Genomic DNA, 22,679 nt, shown 5'->3' on the forward strand with positions numbered 1-22,679 from the left:
ATTTGACCAAATATTGTTAAAAGATTTCCTGAAATATTTTGACAAAGTTTTTACACTGTTGAATGACTGGTATTCAATGAATGATAGATTATAACAGGTGTTCTCAAAGTGTGAGGTGTGCCTACATGTTGAAGCGCTAGACTCTAGACTTTCAAGCATTAAAGAAGATGAATGTGCTTGGGTAAACTTAAACATGGCAGTGAGAACTCATAGCAGCATAGCATATCTCTCTCTATCTACAGGAATATCACTAATCGGCTGGGGCAGTCCTTTCAAACATGAAAGAAGATTAAATAAACAGGATTGATGCTAACTTAATGTGAAACCTTCCTGCATTTCAGCAGTTACAGTTATAACATTTTGTTTCACGTAGATTCCCCCACTCACCCAACTAGGAAAGTTTGGAGAGAATGTCAGAGCTTTGTCTGTCGGGAGTACCTCTGTCTCAGACATTGAAAACCCCTGTTGTACAGCATTCTATTCACCAATTACTGTCACCAGCTATGAACATACCTGTGCTGTATTTATTTTCTTCTCTGTAGCACTCTGACTGTCCAGAGAACGGAGGAGCTGCTGTTTGTCTTCAACCCAGCCTCTGGCGTCTGTTTTCTGGGTCTCAAACTCTCTGCACAGACCCTCCAGGGCATGCTGTCTCTCAGCCCTGTGGAGAGTCTCCTCTGCAGCCTGCAGAACGGTCCTCCACTCCTCATCTGTGTCTCTGATTGTCTGCTCCACCTCTCGTCTCATGTTCTCCATCAGCTCCTCATTCTGACACAGACCTTGGCCTTGTCTCCTGAGGTCACTGATTTTAGATTCTCCCGCAGGTTTTAAGCTCTGGATGGTCTGAAGAAATACATAAATACGTAAATTGTGGCTTTAGAACAGCAAGAACACCAAATCAAGTTTGTTGTGTTGATATACAGGTGGATATTTTACAGGGGACTTCTATTTATGTAGTTAAATGCAAGGTAAACTGTGAAACTAAATTCTAAAATGAGAATTTCAACCAACCTTAGTAATCTGTAGCCTTTCTTCAGCATCCATGTGACCCAGAGACTGCAGACTGTGGTTGGGTTCTCTCATCCAGGAGTGGATGCTGTCATTCTGGGTTTTGAAAGCCTCAAAGTCTCTGCGTAAGACAGCCTGTCTCTCAGCCTTGCGGAGAGTCTTCTCTGCAGTCTGCAGGACATTCCTCCACTCGTCCTCTGTGTCTCTGACCGTCTGCTCCACCTCTCGTCTCCTGCTCTCATCCAGGTCCTCCTTCTGACACAGACCCTGGCCTAGTCTCTTCAGCTCTGCTACTTTAGTGTCTCCCTCTGCCTTGGACCTCAGCATGGTCTGAGAAGAAAGTTAGTTAATGTAGGGTTAAAAGTGCTGCTTGTGCTTGTTTTAATCACATGGACCCTAGTGTCTCTATTCGATTCTGGGGAAAACGTATAGAGCCCCCGATCAACTAGTGTTAAAGTGGTTAAACAGTGTGACATTAAATAGTGAAAACTTCCAATCGTAACATTAGGTGAAAAAAAAGAACAGCCAATGCATGACACTATAGTATATAGAGAATGTGTATTGATATTCCATATAGCATTTAATGAATACCAAATACTGTTAACTTGCCCATTCAAATGAATACATGTCATGAACATACCTGTGTCATGTCTATTGTCTTCTCTGGATCTTTCTGACTGTCCAGAGAACGGAGGAGCTGCTGTTTGTCTCCAACCAAGCTTCTGGTTTCAGTTTTCTGGGCCTCAAACTGTCTGCACAGACCCTCTAGAGCACATTCTCTCTCAGCCCTGTGGAGGGTCTCCTCTGCAGCCTGCAGGACGCTCATCCACTCCTCCTCTGTGTCTCTGATCGTCTGCTCCAGCTCTCTCCTCCTGCTCTCCTCCTCCTCATTCTGACACAGATCCTGGCAGTGTTTCTTCAGCTGGGCCAGTTTGGAGTCTCCCTCAGCCTTGGATCTGAGAAGGACCTGAAGGCACACACACACATGGGGGTTACCCGCAGCTAACACTAATGTTCTCAAATAGAAGCTTAGTCATATGAAGCATCCTGACAATAGGTGAACATAGCTGAAAATAGCTGATCTACAAGTTCACAATGCGAGATTCAGATTCAGATTCAAGGGAGGGAAAAGTAGGGGACCAACTATGGACCCATGGGGACCCTTATCAACAAGTATTATTCAAGCGGTTAAAAACTATATAATTAATTTTCTGTTAATTAGGCCTATCTAAAAAATTATAATAAGGATTGAAGTCCAAGCAGTCTGTGCTTTCAAAATGTACCTTTTTACATCTGTGTGAGTACGTTCAAGTACTTGATCCGTTTCCACTAGTTCTGTCATGGGCCACACTCACCTGTGCTGTGTGCAGTCTGTCCACTGGCATTGTTTTGTTGTTCAAGGCATTCAGGTGCTGATGAAGGTCTCTGACCCAGGCCGCAGTGTCTTGTTTATGGGTGTCAAATTCTCTCAACTGAAAAAGACATTAAAATATCCCTTTTGGTGATGTATTCAGCATCATTGTCAACTGAATCTTTGTCCGGTGAAAAAATGGGCCAGGACATTTACTGGACGGCATCTCTAATACCAGCATGTTTTTTTTGCTCCACCTTTCCCTGATTTCTGAATCCAAGTATCTCTTTTTAACCGATTACAACATTTTGCTTAGAAATCTGTAAGAGAACCATAGCTAGCATTACATGTGATGATATGAATGAATGATAACAGAGATCATACCACACCTTTTGAAGAATATACTGTATATAAACAATGGAGTGAGAGAGTTGTGCCTCCTGAGCAGATAGCAAGTCCAGTTTTGATGGATGTTGATGTTCAAAATAAAATCATATAATGGCAAATAAGTCACTTTACAGATCAGATAAACACTCAAAATATTTGACCGTGTAGCAGGCAGGCAATGAGCTATAAGAAGTCTGTCTGTCTCACCTCCAACACTCTAGTCTCCGTGTCCTGGGCGATCTGGGCCTCTGCGTCATCCAGAGCCTGCCTGGCGGACTGGAGGACTACCCTCCACAGCTCCTCTGTGTCTCGAACCGTCTGCTGGAACTGCTGCTTCCGGCTCTCCTCCACGTCCTGCTGGTCACACAGACTCTGGCCTCGTCGCCTTAGGTTGTTCACGATGCAGTCTCCCTCTGGCTTGGAGTTCAGTATGGCCTGAGGAGCAGAGAAATGTGAGTCAGCCGTTAACAGGAAGCGGCTGATTCCTTAAAAAAAGAAAGAAAGGTAAAGGGCTGCGGTGGAGCGGATGTGCAGACCTTAATGTTTCTCCCCAAAATATAAGATATGTAAGTGACAATGTATAACTTAAAGCGACAAAAAACACCCCTTTTATACCCTCATTACAGTTATCTAAAAATGGTAAATCGTAAATGGTGCATTTATATAGCGCCTTTATCCAAGGCGCTTTACATAGATTGTGCATTACATTCACCCATTCACACACACACACACACACAATCATATACCGATGGCAACGGAAACCATGCAAGGCACCAACCAGCACATCAGGAGCAATTAGGGGTTCAGTGTCTTGCTCAAGGACACTTCGACACTAACTCTGGGGAAGCCCGGGTTCGAACTGGCAACCTTACGGTTACCATCCAGCCACTCTGCCCCTGAGCCACCGCCGCTAAAGAATTCAACAATGAATGTATAGTACCATAACAGTAGTCTGGCATTTAGTTGGCCTTAATTTAAGGCCAACTAAATTGAAACATCCATGACTTCCTAACCGCACTGTGAAGTTTTTAGCCAACGTTGACTTAAATATTAAGTATAGGTAAATTCAGAAATGTTTTAAAGAAAATGATGTATGAATTAGCTAATTCTAAAAAAGAAAGCCATTGAAGGGAAAATGGGCTGTTTATGTACGATATACTGAATACTGTATGGCCGCAGCTGTGAATAGACAACGACATGTACAGTACTGATACTGGTATGACAAGGTGTTTTGTTTTGTTGAAACCACAAAATGGTGAATATGCAATCAAAATAATGTGCTGCAAGCAGACCTCTGCCGTGTGGCATCTCTCTCCAGTTGGTATATGACGGCCCAGGAACTGAAGGCACTGCTGCTTCTCTCGGATCCACACCTGGCTGCTTTTCTTCTGGGATTCAAAGTCATCAAACAGGTTTTTGACCTCTGCTTCTCTAGCGGACAATAGGACTGTCCTCAACAGGTCCTCTGTGTCTCTGACCATCTGCTCAACCTCTTTTCTCCTGCTTTCCTCATCCTCGGACAGACACTGTGCTCTTCTCTTCAGCTCTGACAGCATGGAGTCTCCCTCAGTCTTGGAATTCAGGATGGCCTGGGAACACCGTACAGTTAGACAGTATGGGGATCCTTTTTGAGGGGCGCTAGCCCCTCCTATGTCCAGCTTTTAGTGTATGTAACCTAAAATTTGTCCCAACACAAACATTAAATGCAATTGACAATGAATGGACAACTTTGAGTGTTTGTGTAAACACAAACATTGCGTAACACAAACATTGATGACGAAGGTGAGGACACAAATTCTGATTGCCAGAATGAGATCATGTAAAGTGAAGACAGACAACACATTATGAAAGTAGACGACCTTTGACACAGGTCACAAAACAGATTCCCACCTATTCACGTCACGAGTAGTCCTAGACTGAATTCGTTTTTCGGCTTCATCTTCTATCTTTCTTTCAATCTAGTATACAATTGTGTTCAACAAAATTTCACATAATGAAACTAAAATGGGAAAAAACCAGTCTGAGACTAACCTTAGTCACCTGTAGCCTTTCTTCAGTGTCCATGTGACTACTAGTACTCAGAGACTGCAGGTTGTGTTTGTGGTCGTTCACCCAAGAATGGATACTGTCATTCTGGGTTTTGAAAGCCTTAAATTCTTTGTCTAAGACAGTCTGTCGCTCAACATTGCGGAGAGCGTCCTCTGCAGCCTTCAGGATGCTCCTCCACTCCTCCTCTGTGTCTCTGACTGTCTGCTCCACCTCGTGTCTCCTGCTCTCCTCCAAATCCTCCTTCTCACACAGACCCTGGGCCTGTTTCTTCAGGTCTTGGAGTTTTGAGTTTCCTTCAGCCTTGGCGTTCAGGATGGTCTGAAAACAAAGGCCACCATGAAACAAGATACATCTGGGCATGAATAGTATTAACTGGTCAAATAGGGGTTACGGGAACATTGGCTTCAGTAGTTAGTGAGACCAGGGGTCATGAAAGTCAAATAAAGATGATGCTGTTCGATATGGGACTTTGAACACGATGCTATTTAAATAATATCACATTATGATATTTCTATATGGGAGAATGCTTACACCAAGGACATACTGTATATATAAGATTGTTATTAAGGACATTAACTGGGAATTTGGACATCAATAAAATGGTAATTCTATGGTTAAAGGTATTGCCAATATACCTGTGTTTTTTGTAGCCTTTCTTCAGTGTCCATGCGACTACCCTGAGACTGCAGGTTGTGTTTGTGGTCTCTCATCCAGCACTGGATGCTGTCATTCTGGGTTTTGAAAGCTTCAAAGTCTCTGTGTTCGACAGCCTGTCTCTCAGCCTTGTGAAGAGTCTTCTCTGCAGTCTGCAGGACATTCCTCCACTCCTCCTCTGTGTCTCTGACTGTCTGCTCCACCTCTCGTCTCTTGCTCGCATCCAAGTTATCATTCTCACACAGAACCTCGCCTTGTTTCTTTAGCTCTGTCAGTTTGGAGTCTCCCTCAGCCTTGGACCTCAGGATGGTCTGGAGACATTGTGGAGGAAATTAATTCATAGCAAGCTGCATTAAAGCACTCAAAGAGCATCAATAACATGACACACAGAAAATGAAAGGGCCCTCAAATATAATGTTTTACTTTTAGAGGGCAGAAACTCTTATGCTTATTCACTGACCTGTGCACATTGTTTCCTCTCCTCGGGATGCAGGGTCTTGCTGGTCTGGGAGGAGAGTGGCTGGATCAAATCTGTAATCCACGTCCTGGTACTCTGTGCGTGGGTGCTGAACCTGTCGCACTCCCCCTGCAGGCTGCTCTGGGACTCTGACTCCTTCTCCAGCCGGATCAGCAGGTTCCGGTAGCGCTGTAGGAGGTTGTCCCCATCCTTCAGCAGACTGTCTGCTCTCAATCCCTGTTTCCGTACTGATGCCAGGACTTCACACAGGGCTTCAGCTCTCCCACTGGGGAGACATGGTGACACATACAGTTTGACTTGCTTGAGTCTTGAGTGCACAACCAATTCCTCAGTATCATTTAACATACTGTATCTGTCCCCAGCTCCATATACTGTACACCTTCAGCAAACCTCAGATTAGATATCATCGGTGCCTTGACTCTGTCAATGTGTCTCTGATCCAGTACCACCATTTCTAATATAGTATTAATCATCAACGATCACTTGAAGTCAAGTATGATGATGGTCTCCTGGGGAGTCTTTGTTGTGAGGTGACTGAATATACAATAAAAAGCATTATGATAACAGTACACAATATTAGATTACAGTACCTTTCATTGTGAAGGCCTTTGACAAGTCGGCTGACTTGGTTTGATTCAGGTGACTGTTTCTCTTGGGTCTGAAGCCAATCACGGAACTTCTCATACTGCTCCTGCAGACTGGAGAGTGCAACACAAAACGTTGAAATTATATTTGATGAGCAAGTTACTGTTGTTGGTTTCAGAAAAATGTGTAGCCAATGCCACATTCCCATCACATAATCAAGAGGTTGGCCAGGATTTATTACAGTATCATTATATTCATTGAGAGCATACAGAATTTCAGTTCTGAATATTAACCAATTGAACCGTATATGAAGGATGTAGCATACCATACTGACTGGGGTCCCCCATGGCTCTAAACATGGTCCCCTCCCTTTTTCCCTCGACACTACATTTCTTTGCAAAACTATAGCACATCTCACACTCATCCATTATTTTCACCTCATGTTTGCCTGTTATGACATGTCCAGAATAGGGACGTTATGGTTCATGCTTGTTCTTCCAGTCTTGCAGTGAAAGAACAGGAACAGGTAAAGTTACCTGTTTAAGGCACCATGGGCAGCCTCCATCTGCTTCTGTCTGTTCTGACAGTGAGTTCTGAAGGTGGCCACCTCATCGCCCTGCTCCTTCAGCCAGGAGACGAGCTGAGACAGTGACTGAGGAGGGACCTGTCCTCCGGCTCTCTCCAGGTGCTCCCTCAGCCGATCCAGACGCCTCTCTCCATCCTTGGATGCCAGGAAACCCTTAGTGCACAGAAACCAGAGGACTCGTTTATACTTCAGACGATCCTTTCAACCAGAAAGGAAAGGAGTCAAAGGACCCATAGTGGAAGAAAGTGTCATCACTTTCATAACCCTGATTAATTTATTAATTATCCACATTATACATCCTTCCATCCATCCACTTACAGTCAGTCTCTGGAGGGAAGTGGCCACATCTTCTCTGCTTTCAGGATTCTCAAAGCATTCGTTGACGGATAGCTGTATATCCTGGAACCACTCCTCAAATGCTTGGCTGTCATCTGACAGAGAGACAGAAGAGACGTTTACCGAGAGAAATACCAGGCAGAAACTACTCTGAAACGTCTGTGACATTTTCAAATCCAGAAAATGGGTGTTTATCATGTGGCTCTTTGTCTGACAGAGGTAAAGAAAAAAAGGAAAAATATCTCCACGTGGCATTTTCAAAAGCATGAAATATACTGCATTTTAGTGTTGGTTCAGTCTAGCATTCACACAGCGTCTGAATCCAAGAAAGACAAAGGGATCATTAGTGGAGCCATTTTCAACCGCTTGAAAAAATAAAGAAATCCTCATGTCATCCTGGCTCTCGCTCCTGCTGTCAGGTAATGATAATGATGATGATGACAGGACATAAAGTGTCCACTTTAGCGCGTCTTCCCTTTTTTTATCCTGCACTTTTTCTTTAGTTGTTTTGAGTAAGGACTTTACTTCCTCCTACTGTACATTAGTTTCTATTTTAATTGACAGTACAGTGGAGAGACAGCAAAGGGACAGTGAAGACGGAGAATGATGTGAGTTGAAGTTATTTCAATTTGGTTGCATATGAAAAACTAAATTTCCCTGTTGCTATTGGCCTTTTGAATAACATTATATCATTCTATGTTTCTTGTCTTGTGTTTGTGTGTTGATTGGTGTGTTTATTTACTGCACTGGCTGTGCAACAAATTGCCCCTCTGTGATAATAAAGATGGTCTTGAAAACTCTTGATTGTGATTATGTGTTACACAACACACATTCCTGGACCCACCATGCTTTCTCTTGGAAATAATCTTAAAATAAATGCCAACTTGGTTGTCCTGTCATTTCTGTTTTATATATCAAACTGTCAGATGCATTATACCTTAAATATGATATAGAACTTTAATAATTTAATAATGTAATAAATAAATGAGAATCTAACTCTGACCTGTTATGACTTTGAGCAGGCCTTTCTCTGCTTCCACTCTCTTCAGGCGGATGCTGTCCTTGGTGTGCGAGATGGTCTCTCTGAGCCTGGTACAGTCAGTAGACAGAACCTCCACCACCTGAGGACTAGCCACACTGGACACCAACCCCACCTCCTTCAACACAGCCTCTGCACGCTCCTCCTGCGCCCCCAGATCATCACACAGATGCTGTTGGAGGGGAAACAACGTAAGGTACAGTCAAAGTTTCTTTCGGTTGTACTGGCGATACTGTTGTGGATGAGACATAAACCAGTGAATATAGTACAAATGGCACTGCAGCTGTAGAGAAAGGTATTTTGCTTTCTTAAACACTTTAACCTCGGCATCCCTGTTTTGAGCAAAATAATTAATAAAATGTTTGTGTTGGAGATCTGCTATTTTTTGCCATTTGTTGTACGACAAATTATATAGGGCTTAAGTGGATAATCTACGAAAAACCCAGAATTGATGAAGAAGGTGATAAAGACAAAAAAAGAGGGCGAACCATCCATGAATGCAACATATTCAGTAACAACTAAACATTTAGCAGCATAAAGAGCTACTAACTGCACCTGTATGGTGGCGTTGGCCTTGGGCTCTGACATGTTGATCTGGCTGATAGAGACCTGGGTGTTCTCTATGGCCACCTGGCACTCTGCAATCTGCTCTGACAGATGTTTCTTCACAGCGATTAACTCCTCAAACACATCTGTACTGTCAGCATACAGCTCCTTCACCTGCTCCATCCTCTTCTTCAGCTGGGTCTCCATCACCTGAGGAGGAAGACAGGAAGATTACATTCAGACTATGACTTTGCCACTGATGCATTGTGCCATTAGTTATATGAAAGTTATATGCTTGGTGAATTTTGGCAGTGGATCATTCAATGGGCAGACAGATGAAGTGACAAACACACACCTTTATCATTAGTCTAGATTAGCAGTGGAGCGAGAACGCTCCACTGCTAATCCTCTATCTATGCAATATGGACACAACATTGAGAAAACCCGTTCCAGATCTTCACCTGTAGCTCCAGTGGAGCCTCCTGGCTTTGCAGCATCTCCTGGATCTCCATGGACTTCTTATGGAAGTGTTCAATGTTCTCCTCATGAGAATGGATCTCATCCTGTTAAAAAAAAAGAGAGAGAAAAAAAATCATTGTTAAAGCTTAAAGCCTTTGCAAAAGGATTTGCAATGCAACCGCTTGCAGCAGAATCCCTGGGCTTATCCCGGGTGTGGACTGGGTTTTCTGGATTTTACAGGTTTAAGGTAAATCAGACAACCTCATCTTCAACTTGTCTCTTTACCATAATTCAGGAAAATAGAGAATGGAAGCAAAAATATATGCAAGTATGTGGATCTTACTCTCATGGTGAGGACTTGCTCTTGGCTGTGGAAGGGGTGGCCCTCAGCGAACAGGGCCAGTTTGGCTCCGGCCCAGACATCCACCTCTCCACCCAACATCAACTGTTTCTCCCACAGCTCCAGGCCTACCTTCAGGTTGTCCATGTACGAGTCTGTCTTCTCTGTTACCTGGTATACCAAGAAAACAGATGCAGATACAGTCACGTCCGGATGCAGATAAAGTATCTTTAGTTCTGTAAAGTTTACATACAGTTCACTACAGTTCTGTTCTGTCCAGCTGGGGTTGGATCAATTCATTCAACTCAGACTGGCAGCCCATTTCAGCTCAGGTCCAACAAGCATCCAGTTTAGTTAAACGAAACAAAATAATTTATCATTATACATCATCATACATCATCTCATGAACAACTGAATATATGTGATTGGTTAGCCGATTTGCTTGTCTACTGTACATATGACGTACATTTTCCCTTTATTGGAATTTAATGTTTGTGTTGCCACAAATTTACGTCATATTTGAGGCGCATATGACCTAATTTCTCCTTTCATTGTCAATAGCAAATATGAGAACGTGTGGGGACAAAAGCTGTATATATTAGGATCAAAAAAGGATATCTCAAAAATGACACTTGTGTGAAGTGAGGGGAACCCACTGTATTTATATCAACACACATGACGTCTTATATCGTCAGTCATTGTCCCAATGAATTATGTGTGAGGTATTTGGGATCTTGGCCCACAGCTGGACAGAATGATGTTGCATTAGACTAAATATAAGCCTAATGGTTGGAGGGCGTACATCCAGCCAGCTGTCCATCAGCACATCAGCCTCAGCTTCAAACGGAGTCTCGCTACAGTCAGGGATCTTCTTGAGGTGGGACTGTAGCTGTCTGCAAACGCCTCTCATCTCATCCATTCGCTCCCCGAGGCCACTCAAGTCCTCCTTAATAACATGGACCTAGGCACAGTAACAAACACAACCAGACAAACACATACACATGTGCACATGCACAAAATATTAATTTTATTACAGTGTGTTCCTGCCATCTAGTGGCAGAATGATGAGAACATGTGATGTGTACAGCAATTTTCTTTCACTCCAGAAAGTCAAAATCCACAGTTTACCACGATTTGCATGAAACCACACCCATCAGTGGAGATGACAGCAAAACTCACTTGAGAAACTGCCACCCTATCAGCTTTAAGAGCGAACATACCGTATAACTCAAGTTTAAATCAACACTACTGTATGTGATATGAATGTCACCTTGGCTATAAGTCGTTGCAGGTTCTCCTTGCCCATGTAGGATGCCTGCTCACTGGTGGTCTGCTCGGCTTTCTGCATGGTGTTACTAAGGTAACTACGGCAACCCTGGAACTTCTTCAGGAGCTCCATCAAGACACTGCACTGTTCCTGTCTGCAGCAGACGCAAGTATAACAATACTGAATAAAATATGATCAAAGTAAGAAAAGGTGACACTTTTCTCTGTCCAGTCTTTTAACCAATGAACAACCTGAGGCCGATTCTACAAAAGCCTTCTAAACAGTTTTCTGAAAAACCTATGTTGCTCAGGCAGAAACCATCATACTACAGCATCACACTAAAGCATCAAAAGTAGATGATCCACAAGCTTGAAACAGGGTGTGAAGCAATGCGATTCACGCTTGTAGATCTTCTACTTTTGCTACTCTTGAATTTGAATCCTGAAAAGTAACAGTTTTGGACATATGAGGTTTCCACCCGACGATATATACTGTAGCTAAAATCTAAAATGAGACAGATGCTTTCCCTGTCTTAAGGTTAAGGAGTCCAGACAGTAACTCCAGCCTTCCAGTACCTGTCAGCCACAGCTCTCTGCGTCTCCTCCCACTGAGTCTCCACCTCCTTCAGGGGGTTCTCGCCTCCTTCTGGTGAGGTCTGCGCCTCCTGGAGGCTCTGCAGCTCAGAGCGCTGCGCCTGCAGCTGGGCCTCCAGATCTGACAGTGCTCGGAGCCTGGGGAACACAGGGTTATTGTTGACATAAATGAAGCATTGCGGTAGTTCATGCAGCCTCAGATGTAATAATCAGCTGTCAGTCTGCTCATTGAACAAGTGCTTCTACTGTAATTAGCCATGTATTTCTACACACCAATCACAGCCCATTATCACAACAAGGCCACACCAGTGTTGCCCTTGGCATGAGAATGTTTGAGAACCACTGCTCTGCACCGAATGCATTCTCATAGTGTGTTAAGAATATCTTGGGTTTAATGGAAGACCAACACATCAGGAATTTAACTGTGCAGCAGATGTGTGAATAATACTACTGGTTAAGAAAACATAACGGTTTATGTGAATATTATTAACTCTTGAGTGATTCAGAAAAATGTATTTATCTCAGATCTCAGACAGTTTTTGGTTAAAACAAGGGTTTTTCCACAGCCCCTAACTGATGAACCAATGGTCTTCTTTTTCTCTCTGTGTGAAAAGAGAAACGTGCCTCTGACTCCCACAAGTAGCTTTGTTTACATCCTGGACACATCAAACCTGTGTAACAGAGAAAATGTAGTTTCAGTAAGACAGACAGACAGACACACACCTCTGCTGTACAGCAGGCATGGTGGGTTCCTTCAACCCCTGCTTTTCTGCATGCTCCTGGATCTTCCTCAGCTCTCCCAGTAGGGTCCTTTTCCTCAGCCCCAGAGACCTGCTCTGTGTCTCCTTCTGGACACTCTGCTGCTGGGTAGCCAGCCCGGCGTCCACCTCCCCCAGCCTCCGTACCAGGGCAGCCACCATGTCCAGACAGGAGGCCGGGGAACCGTCCCTGGTCACCGTTAGCCTGGCTCCCTGGAGAAGGAGATCCAGCTGTGGGGCTTTGTCTCTGAGGCTATCCGTGCTTCCCCTGATGAGGGTCAACTTAGAGCGACAGTCCTGCAGTACAGTGGGGTCGCTGCAGGGGGCAGCCTGCACCCCAGAGATGTCCTGGTCCACAGTGCGCAGGGACATAAGGAAGCGGTCGAGGGCACGGGCGGCTGCCTCGCTCTTGCGGACCTGCTGGCGGAGCTGGTCCAAGCTGGTCCTGTGGGTCTCCACCTCACGGATCAGAGGAGCACTGTCACGAGGGTCAAGGTCGCTGGACTCGGAGTCCAGACGGGACAACTGGTCCAGTTCACTTTGGATGCCGCCTTCCAGTACCTATAAGAGGATAAACGTATTATTATTATTATTCATTTTTATACCCCTTTTTCTTTTTTGCTACTGGCCAGTGTCCGATTGTGGAGCCCCCACCAAGAGGATGTAGAGCCTCTCTGCTGACAGGTGCCAACCATGGGAGTGCATGCAATGACAATTATCACCCTCCCTGACCGGCAAACCTCCCCAGGCCAATTGTGTTCGTATAGATAAGACACTCGACAAAGCCATATACACTGCAGTGTGTAACTTTTTAATTAGTGTCAAAATGTTTGTTAGTTTGTTTTGTTTGGTCCAACTTGTTCTGGATACTGTGATCTAATTGCTGTCAGAAAGGAAACAAAGAACTGAAGAAATATATTATGCTGAAAGTGTTTCAGCAAAATAATAGCTTTGACACAGCTGTTCCAAATTAATAATAGCTTTGACAGAGCTGTTCCAGCCACTGGAAATGAACAACAGAGAAAACAAACCACACTGACCTTAATATCAGTGAGGATGTTGGTACTAGCCAGGGTAAAGTTGGTAACGTCTTTGGGCTGACGGAGGTACCGGTCCAGTCTGTCCGTGAAGTCCACCATGTGGTTTTCTGTGGAGTCGATCTGTCTGAGGGCGGCACCCAGGGAGCTGCCTCTCCTCTGGAGGTCACCCTGCTGGCTCCGCCACTGCTCCTTGAGCTCCGCCCTGTCCTGCTCCAGCCCCTCCTTCCCAGCCTGGGAACGCTGGGAGCACTGGTTATTGAAGTCCGACCAAAGGGCCTCAGTCTCCTGGCGCAGGAACTGTGAGGGGAAGGGAGGACAGTGATCTCGAGAAGGTGCCGTCACAACCCAATATCATTGTACAAGCTGCTGTGAATGTGTCTTATTTCAAGTGCAGATTAAAGCCATGTTTGTGAAGGTTATGTAAAAAATGTCATGGTGAAAGTTGGTACAACCAAAAATAACTAAATATATACAATTATAATTCACAATGCAATAACTATAGCATTCGGTCAGCCGCTGATATCTTGTATAATCTGTAGAGACTCGAGTGTAGCTTTATCTAAATTTGATATCCTATTACTTAAAGGTCCTATTGTTCCAATATCGCTTCAGGGATTAACAGTTAGTCTGTCATCTTGTGCTGTCATGATAAACTGCATGCAATGCTTCTTAAGTTGTAGGCTAAATATAATATATAGCACTGTACAGTACCTGTATTTCCTGCAGCCGTGTGTGCAGACCTTTGAGAGAGAGAGAGTCGTTGGAGACATCCTGGATGCTCTGTTCATTTTTTGCCAACTGGGCTTGTAGGGCCTTCTTAGAGTTCTCGAATCTGGGAATGCATCAGTTAAGAAATCGATGAAGGATTTTTACTGTATTGATGCATCATATATTTTGCCTCGTTTAGTTCATAATGTCATTTGTGGTCCTGTGGATGGTGACCCAATGCAAAATGGCATTGTAGTTGTCTGTTTATTTGTGTTAACATGAAATAACAATACAAAATGTTACTACACTGAAGTGAAGCTTGAACAGTAGTAAAACAGTAACTGTATGTACTTTTGAAAAAATATTTACACACATCATATTCCGTCTCAAAAAGTATATAAAAAAATCTATTAAAACAACATACTGTACATAGTAATTGTAACGACAATTATAGCATCTCTTCTTTTTCTCAGACATATTTGCTTACAGACATTACAAAATAATTTGTAACAATAATCAGAAATTAAGTCTACCTTTCCAAAGCCTCCTTTCTGGCCAGATCTTCCTCTAAAGAAGGCTGCTTTTCAATCACCCTTTTTTCCACAAAAGATTTCTTCACAATCACTTGCTGTACCTGATAAACAGAGTAAAACCAAATAGTGACAGCTTAATAACAAACCGTTGTGGCTGTACTGGGCAACTCCCATGTGCATGTGTTGTGAACTGAATGTATATGCTACTGCAAGAATTATATGTTTTCTCTGCAAAGCCCTTCCTGAATAAATACATTTTAATGTGCTCAAATACGCACGCACGCACGCAGAGAGAGAGAGAGAGAGAGAGAGAGAGAGAGAGAGAGAGAGAGAGAGAGAGAGAGAGAGAGAGAAGAGTATAACTGGCACCTCAGTTGAAACTTGATGTTTGTCACTTGACATTGTGGGTTCTTGCTGCTGGGTCAGGTCTTGACTGTGTTCAACAGGAACCCTGGGGAAGAAAATGGAGAAGAAAATAAAAGATTAAATATATTATGACCACTGGGCTTCATCTCTCTTTTGCTCATTTGCATGTAAAAGCAGGGGTAGCTACTGTATAGGAGAAAAATAAAAGGATTGGGCCCTGGAGGACCCCAGACAACAAAGTACTGTATAGTATAATATACTAAACCATGTTATGGTTTAATTAATGGTACTCTTGCTTGGTTTCTGATGAACCTCATGCAAAGTGATGCCTTTACTCAGAAAACAACTGCAACCAACCAAAAAGAAGACAAATAGTACTACTGTATCTCCATTCTCCACAATGGAAAAGTTATTAAGTTACAAGCTAAGCTAAACTATGTTCCACTTACACCAAACCAAATAAAATGTACACAAAACTAAATCAAGTAAAACTACATCACACTAAGGTAAGCCTCTCACCCAGCATCAGAAGGTGGCATTTCGTCCCCACTGAACTGCCGCTGGATGGCAGCCAGTCTCTTCTCACACTCTCTGAGTTGAGCCTGGGCCAGGCGGTGTGCGTCTTCCGGGCTCAATGTGTCACACAGTTCCTTTAGGTTCTGGAGGTGCTGTCCAGCCTGGGCTAAGCTGCCCTCCACTGAGAAACAGGCCTGGTAACCATGACAAAACATACAGTATAATAGTTTATAGAAAGTTTTTTCTTAAGAGTTGAATCATCTGCCCTACAAAGGCAGATGAAGTGTAGGGTAAGCAGAGCAAGGAGCACAACTAAAATTGTGTAATTGACTGATCAATATGAATTAATGTTTAATACACTGAAAAACATGAGGGGAGGGAGGGAGGGAAAATATCCATTATTCATTATGGGAAGAAAACAAGAATTTAAGGGTACAGTAAATCCAACCCACATGGCAACACATCAGCAGCCGACAGAAGTGGGCCTTCCTTTATTTTTTGGAATTTTCATGCTTTATTCAAATAGTGTTCAGAGGAGCGAGACAGGAAAACAAGGACAGAGAAATATGGACATGCAGCAAAGAGCCTCAAGTCCGAATCGATCTCAGACATCCCAAATAAACCATTATTTTTATATTTTGTTGTATATTATATACAGTATCATAATGTTGTTATTTGTTTCTCCCACAGAGAGCATGTCAATTAATGTAACATGATTTAAAAAAAATTAAGCTAACATGATTATCGAGTTTTTGCATATTTTGCTAAATTAATTTGAACACAAACTGTGTGTGTCTTAAACTGAGGGCAGCTGCCTGTTGCCAGTCTTGTTGGTAACAGGATAGGTGGGCGATAGGGACCGGGCAGCACCTCCATGTAAAATTGACAATTTTGTCCAAAATGTAATTTTTTATATATTTTTAAGTCAAGTATACATGATTAGAACATTCAACGATTAAGGTCCAATCTACAAATTGCTACAAAACTACATCCAGTCATTTTGGGGCATAAACAAGAAGTTGAAGGATAAACTTCTTGAGTCTGAAATTGTACTGTTCTCAGGGTGTCGTCCGTGACACAAATCAACAGCCAGCCAAACTCAGTCCAATAAAAGTCAGGATTCATCTCAGTTTGCCTTTATTGAGATGCCGGTGGTCAACTTTCATAAACAATGAGTGAAACTGTAAAAATAGAAACATAAAATACACAATCAGCTCAATAACATGCTGCACATGCTAGGCTAAGCATTCAGTAGTTTGCAATTAAATTAACACTCTACCTCACATATTTTAAGCTAAGCAATCAATTATTAAACATATTAGCATCCCATGTAATAAAACAAAACAACTCAGATTAAGCTTACAAAACATGAGTCAAGGCAATTGTACACAAACAAACTTACAAGAAATGGTTTCAAGCCAAAAACAAAGAATGATAGTAGCAGCTTCTGTGTGTGTGCTTGCTCCTAGGCTGCTGGAGAACAACTGACTTCTGCTGTCCTGCACACCTGAAATTACTGAACCTCAATTGGCTGCACAATTGGCTCCTGATTACACATCAAGCTAGGCTAAATGCATGCACATAGGGGGGAGTCAGACCTATCTGATAAACTGAATAACTGGGACAGCACACTCCCCGCCTGGCATCTATAAGATACCAGAACACATTAATTATCTATCTTTTCTTGATAGCAGAAGGACGACCTCCGTGATTGGTCTGTAGGTCTGTGATCCATCTTTGGAAATCTCGACTAGTATGTCGCACACCTTCCCATCTGGGCTTTAAGGTCATCAGAGACCAGCGGCTGTCCACACCGGTGCCAACCAGTGCATTTGTGTGAAGGAGTGACAGGGGAGGACTGGAGAGTGCGGGCTGCATATATGAGTGATGCGATTCCATTCAGCAAACTGTCCCATGTGGAGAAACGCTCGAAGCATTCGGAACCAAGTTGTCTGTCTTTCACGGTGGTGGAAGATGTGGTGACTTGAGTCTGAGGGCGAATGTCAGTGTCTACTTCTGGACTCACCAGTTGACAGGAAGCTTGTGTTGTAGGGTGACATGTGTTTGGTTTATAGAGGAAATCTGGCTCTGTAAACCAACTTGTGCTCTGAAGTTGAGAAGCAGGAACCGATCTTGAGGCGTGGTCTGCTGGATTGAGCTCAGAGGACACATAATGCCTTTGCTCAGGCCTTGTTGACTGTTGCAATCTTCTCTGTTTCTCTTTGAGATAGATGTGGTTTTCATGTCGTGTGAAGGTTGAAGGCCTGCTCTTTCCTAATTTGCTGGTTTTGAAGCATTTTATCTTTGAAGTAGGAGAGCTGTCCACATCGCCTACTAGAACCCACCCCAGGTCAAGCTTGAGGGCAAAGGGGGCATTGTGAGGTCCATTTACTCGTTTCCTCACCTTGTGTGCTCTCAAGATGTCACGACCTAGCAGCAGAAGGATTTGAGCTTTCTCATCCAGTTTTGGGATCTCTCGGGCAATGTGCTTCAGGTGTGGATGGTGGAAGGCTGCCTCAGGTGTAGCGATCTCGGATCGGTCATCCGGTATTTCATTACATTCAATCAGTGTTGGGAGTGACAAACTGACTCCTCCATGTACAGGCTCTATAGTGAAACCATCAGCCCTTCTCCCAGTTGTGTTTGTAATGCCAGCGCAGGTCTTCAGTGAGTAAGGAGATGCATAGCCGTTGATGTGAAACTGCTCAAAGAACTCCGACTTCGCTAGCGATCGGTTGCTCTGATCGTCGAGCATTGCGTACATCTTCACTGATTTCTCCTGCTCACCATGTGGATAGACTTGGACCAAACAAATCTTTGAACAGGACTTGGCTTTAAGTCCTTTGCCACAGACCACTGTACAAGCACTGTTTACCATTGGTGATGAGGATGAGGCTTCTTCCTCCCCGCCATCACCTGCTGAGGGGCTGGATGCTTGAAAGGTTGAAGGGGGTGGACCTGGGTGAAGGGCAGTGCAGTGGTTTTGACTGTCACATTCTGTACACTTAACTGCCACACTGCAATTTCGTGCCAGATGAGAGGAGGATGCACAGCACTTGAAACAGATTCCATTGTCCTTCAAATAAGCTTTTCGCTCCTCTAGTGTCTTCATCCTGAAGCCTCGACATTTTCTCAAGGGATGAGGCTTGTTATGAATAGGACAGCATTTTCCTGGGTCGTTTTCTTTGGGAGATTGTTCTTCATCTGAGGAAGAGACATCAGTTTTGTTGACAGCAACAGGCATTCTCTGATTGTTTTGTGAAAATCTGTCACCTTTTGTGGGGTTACTGCTGAGGAAATTGAAGCTAGGGTCGTTCCTTGCCTTTGCCTCTTGACAGATGAAACTGGTGAAATACCAGAATGGGGGAAAGCAGTCGTAGTTTTCCTCCTTGTACCTCATGCCGTGAGAAATCCACCTCTCTTGTAGATAGTAGGGAAGCTTCTCCACTATTGGATTGATGCCTCTTGGAGTATCCAAATAAGACAGCCCTGGTAAATATGCATTGTCCTTGGCTGCTTGTACCTCCATTAGAAGGTCTCCAAGTTCTCTAAGCTTGGTGTATTCCCTGTTGGCGATTTTAGGAAAGGCCTCAAGCTTGTTAAATAGCACATTCTCCATCATCACGGGTGCACCATAACACTGGGCTAGTCTAGTCCAGGCCATTTTTAGAGCTGCGGCAGGGTCGCCCACATGGACGGACCGAATCCTCCTCACGTGCTCGGATGATTCTTTACCCAACCATTTAGTGAGTAAATCCAATTCCTCACTAGGTGTAACACCTAGGCCTTGAATTGCGTTGAGGAAAGCAGATTTCCATGGCCTATAGGTCGTTGGTTGGTCATCAAACTCTGTGAGGCCTGTGTTGACGAGTTCACGGCGTGCTAAAAACCTAGCAAAGTCAAACATGTCTTGACCTTCAGACTGGAGATGGGGTGTTGAGCGTGAACTTGGCCGGGGTTGGTTATGGGACGTGGAGTATGAGCTTGCTTGGGGATCGTGATGGGCTGTTGAGTAAGAACTTGTTCGGGGATTGTTGTCAGCTGGAGGCTTGAGGTCAACTGCCGAGTGTGAGCTCAGCCGAGGCAGGTTAGGGGAAATTGAGTATGAGCTAGGGTGGTGCTGGCTATCAGCTGGAAGTTTAAAATTGACTGCTAAATTTGTGTTCGGCCGAGACTGGTAAAGGGGAGCTGAATTAGGGCTTGGCTTTGGCTGGTTTTTGGCTGCAGTGTATGCACTCAGCAGAGGTCCATCCGTATGTCTGGACTCAAAAGGAAGAGGGTTGAGTGCATTCTGCTCAGTTAGCTTTGGTTGAGAGGACATATTTCCCTGGAATGTTGGGTCTGTATGAGTCAATGATTCATCATGGACTGCATGGTGGGCTGAATGGGACTGATTTTGTGGGAACGGCTCTCCCTTGCATGAGCCTTTCGTGCCAGCTTCAGACCTTACAGTGAAGTGAGCTTGTTCCATTACGTAGTTTCTTGTTCGCTCCATGGTGCTTTGTAGTGAAGGGGCGTGGCCTGACTTCCTCAAAACCACATCTTCAAGTTCTGCGGCAGCCTCAAGTACTTCAGCCTGAGCTTGAGCTGCGGCTGCTTCCTTTTCATGCTGTATGATTTGTAAGTTTGCGTCCAATTTTCCTCGTTCAAGCTGATGTGATATATCCAGTTTAATTTGTTCGAGCTTGATGGCCATTTCATGCTGTATATACTGTGCACGTGTACGCGCGTCTTCAGCCCGAGCGCGTGCTTTGGCGGCTGCTAGTACAGCTGATGAGCCGGAACGATGTGACGATCGTGAAGAGCCAGAATGTCGTGAACCCTTCTCTGACGCGTGGTCCTTCACATCTGTAGTTCTTACTGTAGTAACGTTGGCCTTATGTTCCTCCGCAGAGGCCGGTTGTCTGACGTCTTCAGACATGTTGATGCAGGATCCGTATGTATAGTCTACTACCACAAAGCTTGTCTTGCTTGTAGATTAGTTCTTTTTCACTGTACTGTTCTCAGGGTGTCGTCCGTGACACAAATCAACAGCCAGCCAAACTCAGTCCAATAAAAGTCAGGATTCATCTCAGTTTGCCTTTATTGAGATGCCGGTGGTCAACTTTCATAAACAATGAGTGAAACTGTAAAAATAGAAACATAAAATACACAATCAGCTCAATAACATGCTGCACATGCTAGGCTAAGCATTCAGTAGTTTGCAATTAAATTAACACTCTACCTCACATATTTTAAGCTAAGCAATCAATTATTAAACATATTAGCATCCCATGTAATAAAACAAAACAACTCAGATTAAGCTTACAAAACATGAGTCAAGGCAATTGTACACAAACAAACTTACAAGAAATGGTTTCAAGCCAAAAACAAAGAATGATAGTAGCAGCTTCTGTGTGTGTGCTTGCTCCTAGGCTGCTGGAGAACAACTGACTTCTGCTGTCCTGCACACCTGAAATTACTGAACCTCAATTGGCTGCACAATTGGCTCCTGATTACACATCAAGCTAGGCTAAATGCATGCACATAGGGGGGAGTCAGACCTATCTGATAAACTGAATAACTGGGACAGCACAGAAATTATGTAACGTGCATGTATAATTTACATTACTTAAGACCAAAACAGCAAATTTGACATTGAGGTGTCCCTATAGCGCCCAGTCTGCCCATCTATCCCGTATCTGCCTCGCTGTGTGATTAGCTACCTTCAAAGGCTGCCTTCAAAATTGGTCACATGAAGGAACTGTATAGCATGAAACATTTTACTGTATTATGAACTACTTAAGTCAGCATTTCAACCAACCAATTTGAGTCACAGCCTCTGATATACTGTAACAAAAATCAAGTAATGTAGTCAAACAAGAAGTCCTGACCTCGTACAATCCTGCTTCCAGTGCAGTTGAGGACATCTGCTCTAAAATAATCAATATACACCAGAAGCAAATAATTGTGTTTACCAATTGAGTCCCATTGAGACAATCTCCACGAAAGCATAGAAGAAGAAGTGAGAGAAACAGAAATTATGAATGCAAAGAGCGAGCTTTGTCCCTGTTCACCATACAGCATGTTACCATATGAATCCAAAAGGCTGGCTGCTTTCCCGTCCACCTTAGCATGCCTGCTAACCAGCACGAGGGACGGAGCTACAGGTACCTGTATTTCAGCTGCAAATCTGGTGCCTAAGTGTGCCTCGCACTGCAAAACAGCCGTAATAAATGCTTTCGTCTTTTGTTCAAACTTAAACTGTAGGGAAAAGGCTGCGAGGTCAGCTCTCACAGCCTGGGTGATAAAAAATAGATAAATAAAACATTAAATAATAGGACATGTTAGAACACATAATAAGATGATTTATTACAAAATGTAAGCAACCCATGCCAGCCCAATTACCTGACACATTCCATCTGAAGAAAAATACTGAGTAAGGCACAACATGCCGTTGCACAATTATTACACAATTACTTTTAGACATGTACAGACATAAGTACACACACACAATCAATTTAGAATAAAAATATATTGCTGGGTCACGCTTGTACTAGGGACATTTACTCTGCTGTTAATAACTTGGTTTTAATGTAATGTATTAAAACAGAAACATGCTCAGTTATGTATTTATTCTATATATATATTTTTTAATATCCCATGTACAGTTACATGAACCCTGCCAGTTAAAGTCTTAGATTACCTCCCACTGTGTCCTGACAGACTGGGTGAAGAACTCCATGTCTCTGAGTTGGAATGGGGTGCAAAAGGCCTCCATGCCCTCAGCTGCCCTGAGGAACTCCTCAAGTAGCTCAGGGTCAAGAGCCCTCAGAGTCTCCTGGGAAAGAAGCAGTGACAGAATGAATGAGCAGATCTCCTCCCAGATGTCTTTATTTTGTATGTGTATGCTGGGAGCTATTATTTCCTATTTGTAGGTTTCTTTTCAAAGACTTGGTCATAATAAAAAAAATCACACCCGTGTGAACCGAGTGGTGCAACTCCCCCCTCCTCCTCCTCCTCCTCTCTTTCTCTTTCTCTCTCTCTCTCTCTCTCTCTCTCTCTCTCATTAGCAGGCAACAGTGCAGCACTGTCTCTCTC

General features: G+C 43.6%; 1 protein-coding gene across 1 annotated transcript in view; it reads right to left on the reverse strand.

Moving 5' to 3' along the window:
* syne2b (spectrin repeat containing, nuclear envelope 2b) overlaps positions 1–22,679 on the reverse strand; it is a 166,835-nt gene that overhangs the window by 108,433 nt on the left and 35,723 nt on the right. The window contains exons 25-51 of the mRNA XM_080783979.1: positions 22,285–22,419; positions 21,753–21,878; positions 15,603–15,793; positions 15,087–15,168; positions 14,718–14,818; positions 14,188–14,308; positions 13,477–13,773; positions 12,402–12,997; positions 11,661–11,816; positions 11,089–11,239; positions 10,621–10,779; positions 9,822–9,989; positions 9,481–9,582; positions 9,029–9,229; positions 8,438–8,645; positions 7,417–7,529; positions 7,049–7,251; positions 6,518–6,625; positions 5,910–6,192; positions 5,431–5,760; positions 4,778–5,113; positions 4,039–4,335; positions 2,954–3,181; positions 2,364–2,480; positions 1,649–1,975; positions 1,012–1,338; positions 514–843 (exon numbers count right to left, since the gene is read on the reverse strand). Coding sequence (XP_080640105.1) covers positions 514–843; positions 1,012–1,338; positions 1,649–1,975; positions 2,364–2,480; positions 2,954–3,181; positions 4,039–4,335; positions 4,778–5,113; positions 5,431–5,760; positions 5,910–6,192; positions 6,518–6,625; positions 7,049–7,251; positions 7,417–7,529; positions 8,438–8,645; positions 9,029–9,229; positions 9,481–9,582; positions 9,822–9,989; positions 10,621–10,779; positions 11,089–11,239; positions 11,661–11,816; positions 12,402–12,997; positions 13,477–13,773; positions 14,188–14,308; positions 14,718–14,818; positions 15,087–15,168; positions 15,603–15,793; positions 21,753–21,878; positions 22,285–22,419 — 5,793 coding nt within the window. The remainder of the gene's footprint in view (positions 1–513; positions 844–1,011; positions 1,339–1,648; positions 1,976–2,363; positions 2,481–2,953; positions 3,182–4,038; positions 4,336–4,777; positions 5,114–5,430; positions 5,761–5,909; positions 6,193–6,517; positions 6,626–7,048; positions 7,252–7,416; positions 7,530–8,437; positions 8,646–9,028; positions 9,230–9,480; positions 9,583–9,821; positions 9,990–10,620; positions 10,780–11,088; positions 11,240–11,660; positions 11,817–12,401; positions 12,998–13,476; positions 13,774–14,187; positions 14,309–14,717; positions 14,819–15,086; positions 15,169–15,602; positions 15,794–21,752; positions 21,879–22,284; positions 22,420–22,679) is intronic.

This window comes from Protomyctophum bolini (genome assembly GCF_963924005.1).
Source record: "Protomyctophum bolini genome assembly, chromosome: 15".
Taxonomy (NCBI): domain Eukaryota; kingdom Metazoa; phylum Chordata; class Actinopteri; order Myctophiformes; family Myctophidae; genus Protomyctophum; species Protomyctophum bolini.